The sequence below is a fragment of the Medicago truncatula genome, chromosome 1 (genome assembly GCF_003473485.1).
Source record: "Medicago truncatula cultivar Jemalong A17 chromosome 1, MtrunA17r5.0-ANR, whole genome shotgun sequence".
Lineage (NCBI taxonomy): Eukaryota > Viridiplantae > Streptophyta > Magnoliopsida > Fabales > Fabaceae > Medicago > Medicago truncatula.
Window position 1 is genome coordinate 12,736,153 of NC_053042.1, and position 16,023 is coordinate 12,752,175.

Here is a 16,023-nt window from a genome sequence, read left to right on the forward strand (position 1 = left end):
TTTGTTAATATTGCCATTTTGAAATTCTAGCAGGCTAGCTTTAAGATGTTTTATACGATGTTTCAACATCAGATACGAACATAATGTCGAGTAAGATGTTTTAACATCGAGCTAGCAGAAAACAGACAGATCAAGGCAAATATAACAAATGTTGAATTTTAGCGCGTTAGTTAGAAGCTGTTCTATGTGATGTTTCAATTTCAGATGCACAGACAACATATGTTCCGTTTAATGTTCCAACATCGTGCTAGCAGTAAACATAAACGAAACAAAATAAAAGACAAGAAAGTAAAAGGCACAACAAGTTTGTTAACCCAGTTCGGTGAGAAACACACCTACTCTGGAGGCTACCAAGCCAGGAAGTAAATCCACTAGCGTAGTCCTTATTCTATAGCTCTCAGCGAACTCCTCGTTTACACTAAAGACCTAGGACCTACCCATATTGATTTCAACCTAGAAACTCCTAGATCTGAGATTCCATCTCACTATCCTATGGTCAGTCACAGCCCCTGTGACATATCAGACCTAAACATAAACAAACGATGAAGTTACCTTCAAACAAACTACCTAACATCGTGCTTCATAGCTTTAGTGTAGTGTACATGAGTTTACAACTCAACAAACAGTCCTTAGCATGTATCAAGATGATACAAGAAAGGCTCACAATAAAACAGAACTAAACTTGCATCAACACGATACAAGAGTAGAACACACAAAGACTAAAAACCCTAAAAACTAAACTTTTTTAGTTTGACGGCTTGAATGAATAATTAGGTCTTGAAGTCTTGAATATATACTGAAGCAATACGGGTCAAATAAACGGTTTGGGCTTTAGAACAAAGCAGATCGTCCAGCTGATCTGCAACACACGAATCAGTACCAAAAAGGAAAGTCCTAAAAAGTAGGAACATCTTTAGGAACTTCCAAACATATCCAAATGATTCATAAAATATTACCAATCTTTTACGAATAATAAAACAACTGATTATGTGCAGATATGCGCGTTGCTTGGTCAATAAGATAAGGAAATATGGTTTCCTTAAATAATTCAAGGTGCGCGTACAAGTAGGCTCGAACCCAGGCACACTGAACCGTGCCAGGATGTTGGAACATCGTATCCAACATCATATATGAGTATTTGTTTTAGCAACAATGAAGCCAACACTCAAATACCCAACAATCTCCCCCGTTGGATTTATTTGTTGTTAAAACAAACTGAGGTCATGCAGACAAGGTAGAGAGATACCACGCATACATTTCTTCAATCCACAACCATGAAGAAAAGTAACACAACTGCAAAACGGACATGTTGAGACATCATCCAGTGTAACACCCCGTTTTTCCAACATAAAAATTTCATAAAAATAATCAGAGTATTCACATAAACGGAATGTCACATTCTTTTCTTAAAATCATAAACTGAATAAATAACTATTTTTCCTTTAAAATTCAATAACAAAATCTTTAATACTTCGCAGCGGAATTTATTCAATAACTAAAACAATCTTTGGCACGAAGGCCTCTTCAGAAATGTCTCATAAAAATCCAATCTAAAAACATAGTCATAAATCTTCAAAAACAATACGTAAGGAATAGAAAAGCAATTACAAAAGATCTCATCCCGTTACGTATCAGAGCACCTAAGACACACGAGAAGGAAAGCTCACACGACATCAACTATTCTTGGTTACCTGTTAGTTAAATAACAACAGCAACACATCAGTATACAAAAACAGCATGACATAATAATATCAAATGCAAGTCAACAACGTCTCAATTATTCACATATAATTCAAGTAATGCATATACAATTGTATCCCAATATAACAACATCAAATCATCATAAATCATCATATTCATCAATATATACAATCATATAGTAATTCATTAATTATGAACAACATATTTATCAACCTATAATAATTCATCAATCCTTGACAACATCAACATATACATTCATATAATAGCAATTATTTTATATAAATATACAGGGCAATTAATTGACTTCGGCAGCTTCATGTAATCTACTATAAATTTATCACAAAACATGTACACATATGCTATATATAAATATAAATCCAGTAAGTAGCTTGAAGGGCATGTACACATATATTAGTGTACAACATTATATGGAATTATTGATGGGATTAGTTATTTGGTCACCTAACAAATAACGTCAACCAAATTCAATATTAAATCATCATATTAATTTCTAACTCTATACTAGTATCCCTATGTTATAATTCCAAATCAATGACATATTCCATTTTATTTTTAAATTTAATTTCTAAATAAAGAAACCCCATCGGCTAATATATGTCACGTTATCATAAAACTCTTTCACAAAATTATATTCACCGAATTCAAATGGTAGTTCTTGAACTCAAAATTAATTCTGAATTAAATTCAGTCACACATAGAGGCATACAACATGGACATCTTAACATAGAGTAAAGTCATAATATACACAGATCACATTAAAATTAATGATTCAATCAGAAACAAAGATAAAGCATACAATTATCGCAACGTAAAAGAATATGAATTTAACAAGAATCATTAAAAGATCACGAAAGAAACAATGGAAAACAAAAACCCTTCACTATCATATGTTGATGCAACCCTAATTCTCAAATTCTCAAAAACTAAACCTACAACATGTTAAATACAATTTTCAGAATCATAGACTCAAGATTATTGATTGTTAGTCCCACCCTTACCTTATAACTCAAAATCGCCGCTTTCTAGGTCTTTCTCCCTTCTCTTGGCTTTTTCTCCCTTTTCTCCAAAATTGATCATACGTTCTGTTTTTTCTAAACTAGGTTTCTCCTATTTATAACCTTTTATTCTATTTTATCTTATTTCTCTTTCTCCTCAAAACTCTCTCAAATCTCATAACAATCCTTAAACTCAATATTATTTTATTTTCAAATCCTATTTCAATTAAATAATATAATAAGCCACCTAATAAATCATATAATCATATAAATATATTCTAAACTCTTCTTAATAAATTCTAGACTCAATTAAATAATTAAATAAAACAAATAATTCAAAGAGGGCGTTACAACTCTACCCCCCTTAAAAGAATTTCGTCCTCGAAATTCAAAGCACGCAAGAAAAGGAATTCAATTATTTTTTTTAAATATCTTATACTATATATAGCCAAATAGAAACTTCAAACCAAACATACAAACCACATTAAAGTTAATCAATCAAACATGATCACATAATAAACATAACCATTAATCAGAAACACAACGACAATCAAGACAACATAAGACAGTATTACAACTGTTACTCAACAAGACTCGACTCAACTACTTGGCCGGACGGACCGACCTGCTCTGATACCAATTGTAACACCCCGTTTTTCCAACATAAAAATTTCATAAAAATAATCAGAGTATTCACATAAATGGAATGTCACATTCTTTTCTTAAAATCATAAACTGAATAAATAACTATTTTTCCTTTAAAATTCAATAACAAAATCTTTAATACTTCGCAGCGGAATTTATTAAATAACTAAAACAATCTTTGGCACGAAGGCCTCTTCATAAATGTCTCATAAAAATCCAATCTAAAAACATAGTCATAAATCTTCAAAAACAATACGTAAGGAATAGAAAAAGCAATAACAAAAGATCCCATCCCGTTACGTATCAGAGCACCTAAGACACACGAGAAGGAAAGCTCACACGACATCAACTATTCTTGGTTACCTGTTAGTTAAATAACAACAGCAACACAGCAGTATACAAAAACAGCATGACATAAAAATATCAAATGCAAGTCAACAACGTCTCAATTATTCACATATAATTCAAGTAATGCATATACAATTGCATCACAATATAACAACATCAAATCATCATAAATCATCATATTCATCAATATATACAATCATATAGTAATTCATTAATTATGAACAACATATTTATCAACCTATAATAATTCATCAATCCTTGACAACATCAACATATACATTCATATAATAGCAATTATTTTATATAAATATGCAGGGCAATTAATTGACTTGGGCAGCTTCATGTAATCTACTATAAATTTATCACAAAACATGTACACATATGCTATATATAAATATAAATCCAGTAAGTAGTTTGAAGGGCATGTACACATATATTAGTGTACAACATTATATGGAATTATTGATGGGATTAGTTATATGGTCACCTAACAAATAACGTCAACTAAATTCAATATTAAATCATCATATTAATTTCTAACTCTATACTAGTATCCCTATGTTATAATTCCAAATCAATGACATATTCCCTTTTATTTTTAAATTTAATTTCTAAATAAAGAAACCCCATCGGCTAATATATGTCACGTTATCATAAAACTATTTCACAAAATTATATTCACCGAATTCAAATGGTAGTTCTTGAACTCAAAATTAATTCTGAATTAAATTCAGTCACACATAGAGGCATACAACATGGACATCTTAACATAGAGTAAAGTCATAATATACACAGATCACATTAAAATTAATGATTCAATCAGAAACAAAGATAAAGCATATAATTATCGCAACGTAAAAGAATATGAATTTAACAAGAATCATTAAAAGATCACGAAAGAAACAATGGAAAACAAAAACCCTTCACTATCATATGTTGATGCAACCCTAATTCTCAAATTCTCAAAAACTAAACCTACAACATGTTAAATACAATTTTCAGAATCATAGACTCAAGATTATTGAATGTTAGTCCCACCCTTACCTTATAACTCAAAATCGCCGCTTTCTAGGTCTTTCTCCCTTCTCTTGGCTTTTTCTCCCTTTTCTCCTAAATTGATCATACGTTCTGTTTTTTCTAAACTAGGTTTCTCCTATTTATAACCTTTTATTATATTTTATCTTATTTCGCTTTCTCCTCAAAACTCTCTCAAATCTCATAACAACCCTTAAACTCAATATTATTTTATTTTCAAATCCTATTTCAATTAAATAATATAATAAGCCACCTAATAAATCATATAATCATATAAATATATTCTAAACTCTTCTTAATAAATTCTAGACTCAATTAAATAATTAAATAAAACAAATAATTCAAAGAGGGCGTTACAACTCTACCCCCCTTAAAAGAATTTCGTCCTCGAAATTCAAAGCACGCAAGAAAAGGAATTCAATTATTTTTTTAAATATCTTATACTATATATAGCCAAATAGAAACTTCAAACAAAACATACAAACCACATTAAAGTTAATCAATCAAACATGATCACATAATAAACATAACCATTAATCAGAAACACAACGACAATCAAGACAACATAAGACAGTCTTACAACTGTTACTCAACAAGACTCGACTCAACTACTTGGCCGGACGGACCGACCTGCTCTGATACCAATTGTAACACCCCGTTTTTCCAACATAAAAATTTCATAAAAATAATCAGAGTATTCACATAAATGGAATGTCACATTCTTTTCTTAAAATCATAAACTGAATAAATAACTATTTTTCCTTTAAAATTCAATAACAAAATCTTTAATACTTCGCAGCGGAATTTATTCAATAACTAAAACAATCTTTGGCACGAAGGCCTCTTCACAAATGTCTCATAAAAATCCAATCTAAAAACATAGTCATAAATCTTCAAAAACAATACGTAAGGAATAGAAAAAGCAATAACAAAAGATCCCATCCCGTTACGTATCAGAGCACCTAAGACACACGAGAAGGAAAGCTCACACGACATCAACTATTCTTGGTTACCTGTTAGTTAAATAACAACAGCAACACAGCAGTATACAAAAACAGCATGACATAATAATATCAAATGCAAGTCAACAACGTCTCAATTATTCACATATAATTCAAGTAATGCATATACAATTGTATCACAATATAACAACATCAAATCATCATATTCATCAATATATACAATCATATAGTAATTCATTAATTATGAACAACATATTTATCAACCTATAATAATTCATCAATCCTTGACAACATCAACATATACATTCATATAATAGCAATTATTTTATATAAATATGCAGGGCAATTAATTGACTTTGGCAGCTTCATGTAATCTACTATAAATTTATCACAAAACATGTACACATATGCTATATATAAATATAAATCCAGTAAGTAGCTTGAAGGGCATGTACACATATATTAGTGTACAACATTATATGGAATTATTGATGGGATTAGTTATATGGTCACCTAACAAATAACGTCAACCAAATTCAATATTAAATCATCATATTAATTTCTAACTCTATACTAGTATCCCTATGTTATAATTCCAAATCAATGACATATTCCCTTTTATTTTTAAATTTAATTTCTAAATAAAGAAACCCCATCGGCTAATATATGTCACGTTATCATAAAACTCTTTCACAAAATTATATTCACCAAATTCAAATGGTAGTTCTTGAACTCAAAATTAATTCTGAATTAAATTCAGTCACACATAGAGGCATACAACATGGACATCTTAACATAGAGTAAAGTCATAATATACACAGATCACATTAAAATTAATGATTCAATCAGAAACAAAGATAAAGCATATAATTATTGCAACGTAAAAGAATATGAATTTAACAAGAATCATTAAAAGATCACGAAAGAAACAATGGAAAACAAAAACCCTTCACTATCATATGTTGATGCAACCCTAATTCTCAAATTCTCAAAAACTAAACCTACAACATGTTAAATACAATTTTCAGAATCATAGACTCAAGATTATTGAATGTTAGTCCCACCCTTACCTTATAACTCAAAATCGCCGCTTTCTAGGTCTTTCTCCCTTCTCTTGGCTTTTTCTCCCTTTTCTCCAAATCCCCTCAAAATCGCCGCTTTCTAGGTTTCTCCTATTTATAACCTTTTATTCTATTTTTTTTTCTTATTTCTCTTTCTCCCCAAAACTCTCTCAAATCTCATAACAACCCTTAAACTCAATATTATTTTATTTTCAAATCTTATTCAATTAAATAATATAATAAGCCACCTAATAAATCATATAATCATATAAATATATTCTAAATTCTTCTTAATAAATTCTAGACTCAATTAAATAATTAAATAAAACAAATAATTCAAAGAGGGCGTTACAGCCAGCATCATCCAAAACATGTTGGAACATAATATCCAACATCACAAACATGGATATTTGTTTTAGCAATAATGCAACTAATACAAATAACCAACACCTTTTGAGAAAGTGGCGTTGGAGGTTGATCACAGGGAAAGGCTGGTTGGAAAGATATTATTAGAGGTAGATATTTGAAAGGGTCTTCGTGGGATCATTGTGTGGGTGGGGGGAGGTTTGTAGGTTTAAGAGGCGTCTCAAACTGATGGAAGGAGATATCCTTATTCGGACCAAGTCAGAATGAGTCTAATGATTGGTTTTATGATAGTATCTTCAAAAAGGTTAAAGATGGTCGATCTACAGATTTTTGGAAAGATCCATGGTTGGGAGCTATTCCTTTGAGAATTCGTTTTCCTATGTTGTTTCAAGTTTCTATTCAGAAAGAAGCTAATGTTATTGATATGTCTGTGAGAGAGGGATCTAAATGGGTATGAGATCTTAAGTGGAAGAGGGATCTTTTTGAGTGAGAACTTGTGATTTTGGGAGAGTTGCTCAAGGATTTAGAGAGACCAATCTTTTCTGAGAGTGCATACTTCTGGGTTTGGAGCAATGATTCATCGAGCATTTATTCAGTAAAATCAGCCTATAATTTCCTTAATATGAGAGCTAGTGTGGTGGATGAGAGGTCAGAAGAAATTGTGCGACTTCTTTCAAGGGTGTGGTAATCTTGGTCTCCTCTCAAGGTGATTGTTTTATTTTGGCAGCTACTTCAGGATAGGATTCCGACTCCACAAAATCTATTTTCTAGGAGAATTATAGTTGATCATGGGGGTATTTCTTGTGATTTTTGTAATGAGTTTGTTGAGTCGGCCAATCACCTTTTTGCAAGTTGTCCTTTTTTAGGCCATGTGTTGTATCATGTGTTCAGGTGGTTGAAGTGAAAGTTTGTTTTACCTTCAAATTTAACGAGTATTCTTAGTTTTATGTTCGAATTAGGTGGGGGAAAAAGGTGAGGTTTGGTTTCTTATTAATTTGGAAAACTGTTGCGTAGACCTTGCAGAGATCACGAAACGCTCACATATTTTTGGGGAAGGAGACGTTTGTGCTCCAGTTAGTGGATATTGTTAAATTCACCTCTTGGAAGTGGTTTTTAAGAAAACATTATGATCACATTTGTTCCTTCTATGAGCGGGATCATGAACTCATTCAGTGTTTACACTGTTAGTGACTTATGGTTGATTTGTCTTGGATTGGTTGACTGAGGGGGTTCTGTTGCTAGTCTTGCTCTTTATCGACTATGGTTGAGTCTTCGTCATAGGAGTTTTGTTGGTTTTCCGTTGGTGTTTTAATTTTCGCTCTTGTTTTTCTATGGAAGGGATTCTATGTGTTTTTATTATTGCTTGACTTGAGTACTTCTTGTACTCTAATTTCTATGTGATTGTATTCTTACATGAGATTTCTCCTTTTTATTTATAATATATATATATATATATATATATATATATATATATATATATATATGAGTTAGGATCCGTTGACACCTGGTGTCAACGAATTCGTTAACATCAAATCACATCCGTTGATTTAATTTAATCCAAAGGCTCTTGAAAATTCACTAAACAATGCATGTGAACCATCGCCTACATGATCTTTTGTTCCATGATTTTCCATCTCCTTTGCCGTGCTTGCATGTTTAACCTAATTTCATATTTCAATTACAAATCAATTATATGACTCATATAATGGAATTAGATTGACAGGATAAATGGTGTTAATTTCTATATGACGCATATCGTGAAAACAAACATGAAACTAAATTCGATTCATATAATTTTATTTCTATATGAGGTTAGTTTCCATACGTCAACGAAGTGAATCCAACAATTCTACTTCGTTTCTTCTTTCATGAAAATTCAAAAAAGTGCATCCAAGAATTCATATTATTTTGTATTGGTGATATGGTGTGGTAGACAGAATCGATTCAACAATTAAATAATTGATTTGTAATTGAAATATGAAATTAGGTTAAATATATTCATATTTTAATCTTTGATTCAATTAATCTATACCACAATTAAATAGTGGGATTTTGATTTGCATGAGCAGTACAATAGATTGGTGAAATGTTTGAGCATGTGCAAGGAAAGGAGATGGAAGATCATGGAATAAAAGATCATGTAGGCGATGGTTCACATGCATTGTTAAGTGAATTAACAAGAGTCTTTGGATTAAATTAAATCAACGGATGTGATTTGGTGTTAACGAATTCGTTGACACCTGGTGCCAATGGATCCTAACTATATATATATATATATATTGGTCATTAAAAAAAAAGTAACGATTAATTGAGGAAACTGAAAAATTTTGAAGATGTAATTGTGAAATTGGAAAAATCAAAAATCTAAAACAAACAAAGGACATATAGTCGTTGTTGGTCAATTGAATTTTTAAAAATATCAGATAAAGCGTCAAACTATAATACAAAGAGTCTCACTTTTTTTTCATGCAATGAGTTTTTTTTTTTCCTTTCTCAAATATTTTTTTTATCTCTTTTCACATAGGTTTTATTTTCGTGGCCTTTGAGGCTTTTAAGAGGCTTTTCTCCTTTAGTACATATTTTTTGGGTATAAAACCCTTGTTTGGATCGCTCGACCCTCTAACCGATCTTAAAAGAAGAACAAATATGATGATGATTTTTTTTGAGAGAACAAATATGATGATGATTGATGTATAAGTTCCTCAAAATGTTAAACCTTTCCATTTTAAATATTAAATAACCATCAAATCGTAACTTCTAATAAATCTAAATAACTTTTGAACAATAAAAACACCTGTAAAACAATCGATTGCCCCTCGAAAAAAAAAAAAACAATCTATTGAGATTCTATTCTATATTGACAGACAAAGTTATCTTTTATTTTTATTTTTACCTCTTAATAAAAATAAAAATAAATTTTCCTCTTTTGTACCAAAAAAAATAATATAATAAATTTAACAATTCCATTCTAATTCTAGTAAAAACGGCAAAACCTCAAACCGAAAAACAAAACCCCAAACAACAAGCTGGAGTCGCCGCACTGAGCATCTCGACTTCCCGGAAAACGCACCGGAGTTCGCCGCCTGCCGCCGTAAAAGCCCCCGCACTGAAGTATGGATGTTGTTTTGGCCTCTTCATCTGTTGACGATGGGATAGGTTGTTGGGACCTTCATACAGGTGCTGAGCAGCTACGTTACAATTCATGTTCTTCACCTTTCCATGGCCTTGTCTCTCTCGGTTCTCGCTTTCTTGCTTCTTCTCAGCTTCATCACCCTTCTTCTGCTTCTCTTTTCTTCTGGTCCTTCTCCAAGGTAAGGATTATTGTGACATTGTCTCACAGTTAAGGACAAAAATGATGAATTACTCTTATAGTTAGTTATTTGAAAATTTATTAGATGTTAAGTGATGAGTGATGATAATACTGTTACTTGTATGATGATGAGTTTGCAGCCTCAAGTTGAAGTTAAGAGCTTTCCTGCTGAAGCTATTAAGCCCCTTGCTGCTAATCACCAAGGCACCTATCTGGTCGGTGGAGCTTTGTCTGGTGATATATATTTGTGGGAGGTTAGTTTTCACATTCGCTCTTGATGCTTCGATTTTAATGGGAGTGTTAATTCAAATTAATGCTTTAATTTATCCTTAAGTGTAAGTTTAGATCAAGAGGTTTAAAAGGGACAATTTTGGAGGACTAAGACCCTGTTTAGATAAACTACTTAATTAAGCGTTTAGACCTTAGGGTATAAACACTTATCATATATGTGCTTATCTATAAAGTATTTCTATGACAAGATAAAATATAGTCAAACTGTTTTAATAAGCTCACAAGAATGTCGCAATAGGTGGCTTCCCCCACCAGAGGCGTAGCGTCCCCTAAGTGATAGCGGCTGCCACCGCATTCACATAATAGGTTCACATCTTTGATCTTGAAAAGCGAAGCGCTATTCAATGCGAAGAGTTTTTTAAAGACACAAACCCTAAAATATCCTTACTTTTGAGTCATTACAGAGGATTGTTTGGTTTTTTGCTCACGAAAAACCCTATTCCTTCATTTTGAGTAGTTAACATTGAAGAAGAGGGAAATGTGTTTGCAACAGTGGACATGTCATAAGCTGTTTTCGTAAGTTCTCCAAAACAGTCTTACAAATGCTTATGCTAATAGATAAACTCAAAATAAGCCAATCCAAACATGACCTAAGTCTATATTTTGGTGTATATATATATATATATATATATATATATATATTTTGAGATTTAAGTTAATTGCAAGAATAACATAACAGATGATCATATACTATTTTAATCACGCTTCATTTATCTTTAGAAACATTTTGTAGCTTCCTCAATTATTAAAAAAGGAAAAATAAGTCATCCCCTCCTACCCTTCAAAATTTTACATCCATTCATACCCTAAATTTTTTGCGGTATTAGGTAGTGAAAAATCATGTATTGAAAGTGAGAAATTGGTTTGTTTGTCTCATTTTACTGTACTGAGTTGCATGCATTATTTGTAAGGTTGAAACTGGTAGATTGCTTAAGAAATGGCATGCTCATTTAAGGGCCGTCACTTGCCTGGTATTTTCTGATGATGACTCACTGCTGATATCTGGTTCTGAAGATGGATATGTAAGAGTTTGGTCGCTTTTCAGGTATTTGATAATTGATATACTCATCTTGACCAGTGTTGTCAACTAATGGCTATAATGGCGCAATAGCGCTACTACGTAGCTGAATTTTAACAAATTACTATTGTTCTGCAATATGCTATTTAATACGAAGTGTTTCCAAATAGCGGCTATAGTGGCGCTATAGTACTGTAGCGTAAGAAATTTGAAAAAACCAATATTTTTCGCGATCTGTGATTGACAACACTGATCTTGTCTTTTTGCCTTTTATTTTGGGATAATATACTGCTTAATTATTACCAGTGCTAACCATTTTGCGACACATTACTCTGCATGTCATGGTTCAGTTTATTTGATGATTTGAGAAGCCGGGAAGAAAAGAATCTCTACGAGTATAGTTTTTCGGAGCACACCATGCGTGTAACTGATGTTGTGATTGGTAATGGAGGGTGCAATGCAATTATAGTTTCAGCATCAGACGATCGGACTTGTAAGGTTTGTGTTACTCTTTTTGTCACAGTATTGTTTTAGGAAAAAAGATAATCAAAAGTATGTATGTTTACAATTGCCTGCTTCATTTTCTACTATTTGAAAATTTTAGTCATTTATGGTTACTTGTAACTTTGGCATATTGAAGCTTTCCTAACATTTATATATATTTATATGAAATCATGTTTTTCAAATTAATGTAGCTGACCCAATTTTGTCGGGCAAGTCCAGTGTTGTCAATCGCGGATCATGTATAATAGTGGTTTGTTCAAATTCCAGCTATGCACCAGTGTTATAGTGCCACTATTTGACAACATTTTGTATGAAATTGCATATTGCTGTACAATAGTAATTTTTCAAATTCCTCTACGCTACAACATCACTATAGCCACATTTAACGACACTACCGCAGGGCTTGGCTGTTGTTTGTATGATTTGTAATTCACACATCTTGCTTCTGGATTCTGATTGATTTTATGTATTTTAGGTATGGAGCTTATCGAGGGGAACACTGCTAAGAAGTATAGTTTTCCCTTCAGTAATTAATGCCATTGTATTGGATCCAGCTGAACATGTGTTTTATGCCGGGAGTAGTGATGGAAAAATATTTATTGCTGCACTTAACACTGAAAGAATCACTACTATTGATAATTATGGGATGCATATCATTGGTTCATTTTCTAATCACAGGTTATCCTTTTCTCCTAGTTTTCCAGATCTTAAACATGGTGACCTTTTGATGTCCTTTCTTTAATTTTCTTTTCTTTCCCATTTGGTATCTTCATACTAACTTCCTCATTTTAACAGCAAGGCAGTTACTTGCTTAGCATATAGCAAAGGTCGGAATTTGTTAATTTCTGGGTCTGAGGATGGAATAGTTCGTGTTTGGAATGCTAAAACTCACAACATTGTCCGCATGTTTAAACATGCTAAAGGTGTGGAATAAACTTTGCGAAATATGGCATACTCTTGGTTTAGTATTGCTTTTGCATGACAGGTGTTCTGATTATATCTCTGTTTAGCAAAGCTTGTATGTTATGTTGTTTACTTTTTCCTATGTAATGAACTTTTCCTTTTCCTAATGCTCAAGTTGTTTTTCCTTGTCAATTAGAATCTGTGAGTGAGAGTGATAACTAACAATTAATGGGTGGTGTGTTTTAGCAAGTAACATAGCACATGATAAGTTGATAACCATCCTTTGTCTGCGTGCAAGATTTTTCGTGTGACCTGTGCTACATTACATCATTTGCCTATGGCTAGGGTTCTTGATTTTTCCGTTTGAATAGACTTTTTCTCAGCTTCAATTGTAACTATCATTCAAATTAGTCCCTGACTTATAATAATCAATGTTTTGTTTCTGAAATCGTAACGTGTCAATAAAAAATATCCCACTGTTAAGTTCAGTTGTTAGAGAGCATGATGTGACACGTTAAATGAAGATGTGACACTTGACGTGATTTTCCATTGAATTTTGAGCAAGGTAAAACAAAGGGAAAGTAACTCATCGCCTTTTACCTAACAAATTATAGTAGACAATTTCATCTCTGAAGACTTGACACTGATGTGGAAACCATGTGGACTGCCGCATCTTCATTTAACGTCTCCCGTGTCATGTCATGCTCTCTAATGACTGTACTTAACAAAGGGACCTTTTTAAATGGCGTGTTACAATTTCATGGATGAAATTGCTAATTCATAAAAATCAGAGACTAATTTGATCAATAATTACAATTTTAGGGATGGAATCACCTATTCACTCTTATTTTCCTCCAATATACTCTGAATGATTGTATAAATGTGTTTTTATGTATGCTTGATTGTATAAATGTGTTTTTTATGCTTAACTTCTATGCTTATATATGGTTCTATTCTAGTTTATTCTTAAGATGGCATGTTTTCATGACTGAGTCACCTTCTTAAGCATGCATTTTTTACATATTAATCTCTGGATGCTGCAGGACCTATAACTAATATTATTGTTGTTAGACAAGAAATTGACCCAAGCAATCATACATCTTCTAATTTACAAGCAGCCACAAAGAAACATGGGTCTTATTTACTCCCTCCATTAGAAAAATATGCAAATTCAACAGATTCAGATTTAAAGACTGCTATCAACCTAGGTGGTATCAGGGGATGCATGGATGTTTCATACAACAGTTCTAATTTGATATCTAATCACATTAAGGAGCTTCAGGTTTGTGTGTCTCTGTGACCTATAGTTATCAGTCTTTTTTATTTTTAATTTAAAGGAATTGCCATCTATGTAGCACCAACATTCAGATTCAGATTGAACATGTTACTGTTGATGTCTTTAAGTGTCTGACATTGATACATATGGTGAAAAATTCAGCTGCTTCCATTTTTTTACAGTGGTTATGTGTCGTTGTCGTATCCGGTATTCATATCTATGTCAGTGCTGGATAGATAGCCATTAACTAATTTAATTGTGACTTAAAATCTCTTTTCATCTCTTTCTCAGCAACAAGGTTCAGCCACCGCTTCTGAAATCGAGATGGAGAAACTAAAGCATGAGTACCAAAGGACAATGGAGATGGCTAACCAATGGAAGAAAATGTATGAGAACTTGCACGAATTTGGTATAAAGGAGCTATTGGATGGTGGCCAAACATGAACCTTCGATGAAGATGACAAATAAGACATGTTTTTCTTGCCAAGCACGTTTTCAATTTTGGGGTAGATTTTGTATATCTATAGCATCACAAGCATCCCTTCTAGTTTATTATGCTTCCTCTTATTATTTTTGTTGGATCCTTACAAGTTTGTGTTATCTTTTTCTCTCCTTAATTTGTACTTTTAAGATTATTCATCCCTTTACTGATAAGTTAAACAAATTCATAAGATTATTCATCCTTTTATTGATAAGTTAAACAAATTCATTTGATACGTGATAATATTAGAAGAGAAGTGCTAGCAAAAATCTCTTTTGAAAACCCTCTCTAATACTCACTCTTTTATTGGTTTAAATCATTATGAGTCTACACTTTAAAAATAGAACTCACTAAAAGTGTCTACATGCAAATAAAATCTCATAGAAAATGTCTTATCTTTAAGATAGATTTCCAAAAACCTATGACACAGTCAATTAAGTTTGTTTGGATTAAATACTTGGTACATTTGGTTTTAATGTTGGCAGAGGTCTTAATCGTGCTAATGTATTCTCAGATAGTATGCTAATTTAGTAATTGGGTACCCTATAAAGGAGATCAATATCCATAAGGGGCTCAAACATAGGGAACACGTTTGAAATTTCCTTTTTTATATGTCGTCGAGGGTTTATATGGGATGATCCATTTGACAGAGTCTTTCAATATATTTAGTCGTTTATAATCAATATTAAATTTTTGGTCTCTCACTTGCAACATGCATATGATTCCCGTGTTCATTTTGGGAATTAACTATAGAGAAGCTCCTGTCTTTAAAGACAGGCTCAGGCTAGCGTGAGCAACCAACATAGGTCTCTCACGGTGCAAACTGATTGGTGTCCATTAGATATATTATTATTAAATGCTGCGTTCAAGATGTTTTACTTGAAACCTTTTGCAACAGTGTTTGTTAGGCATTACAAATTCTATTAAAAGTACCAGGTCATAAATTCAGATAAATCATTTGCAAAATTAGTGGGTTGGCACGCATTGCAAATAAAGACAAAAAAATATAGTCTTAAAGAATGATAAAAAATTAGTGAGGCTTACGTTAACCTCTCTTATTTAGAGGGTAATTACCCTCTCATGATATCAATCAACCAATCAAAATG

The 16,023-nt window shown here is 32.2% G+C and overlaps 1 protein-coding gene across 1 annotated transcript; it reads left to right on the plus strand.

The window, feature by feature from the left end:
* Window positions 1-10,116: 10,116 nt before the first annotated feature.
* Window positions 10,117-15,121, plus strand: LOC25482697 (protein ROOT INITIATION DEFECTIVE 3). The gene is made up of 8 exons (XM_013611288.3): window positions 10,117-10,445; window positions 10,585-10,698; window positions 11,647-11,780; window positions 12,104-12,251; window positions 12,733-12,935; window positions 13,053-13,180; window positions 14,204-14,442; window positions 14,728-15,121. The coding sequence occupies exons 1-8, from the start codon at window positions 10,248-10,250 to the stop codon at window positions 14,878-14,880; spliced, it is 1,317 nt and encodes a 438-aa protein (XP_013466742.1). The 5' UTR covers window positions 10,117-10,247; the 3' UTR covers window positions 14,881-15,121.
* Window positions 15,122-16,023: the final 902 nt, after the last annotated feature.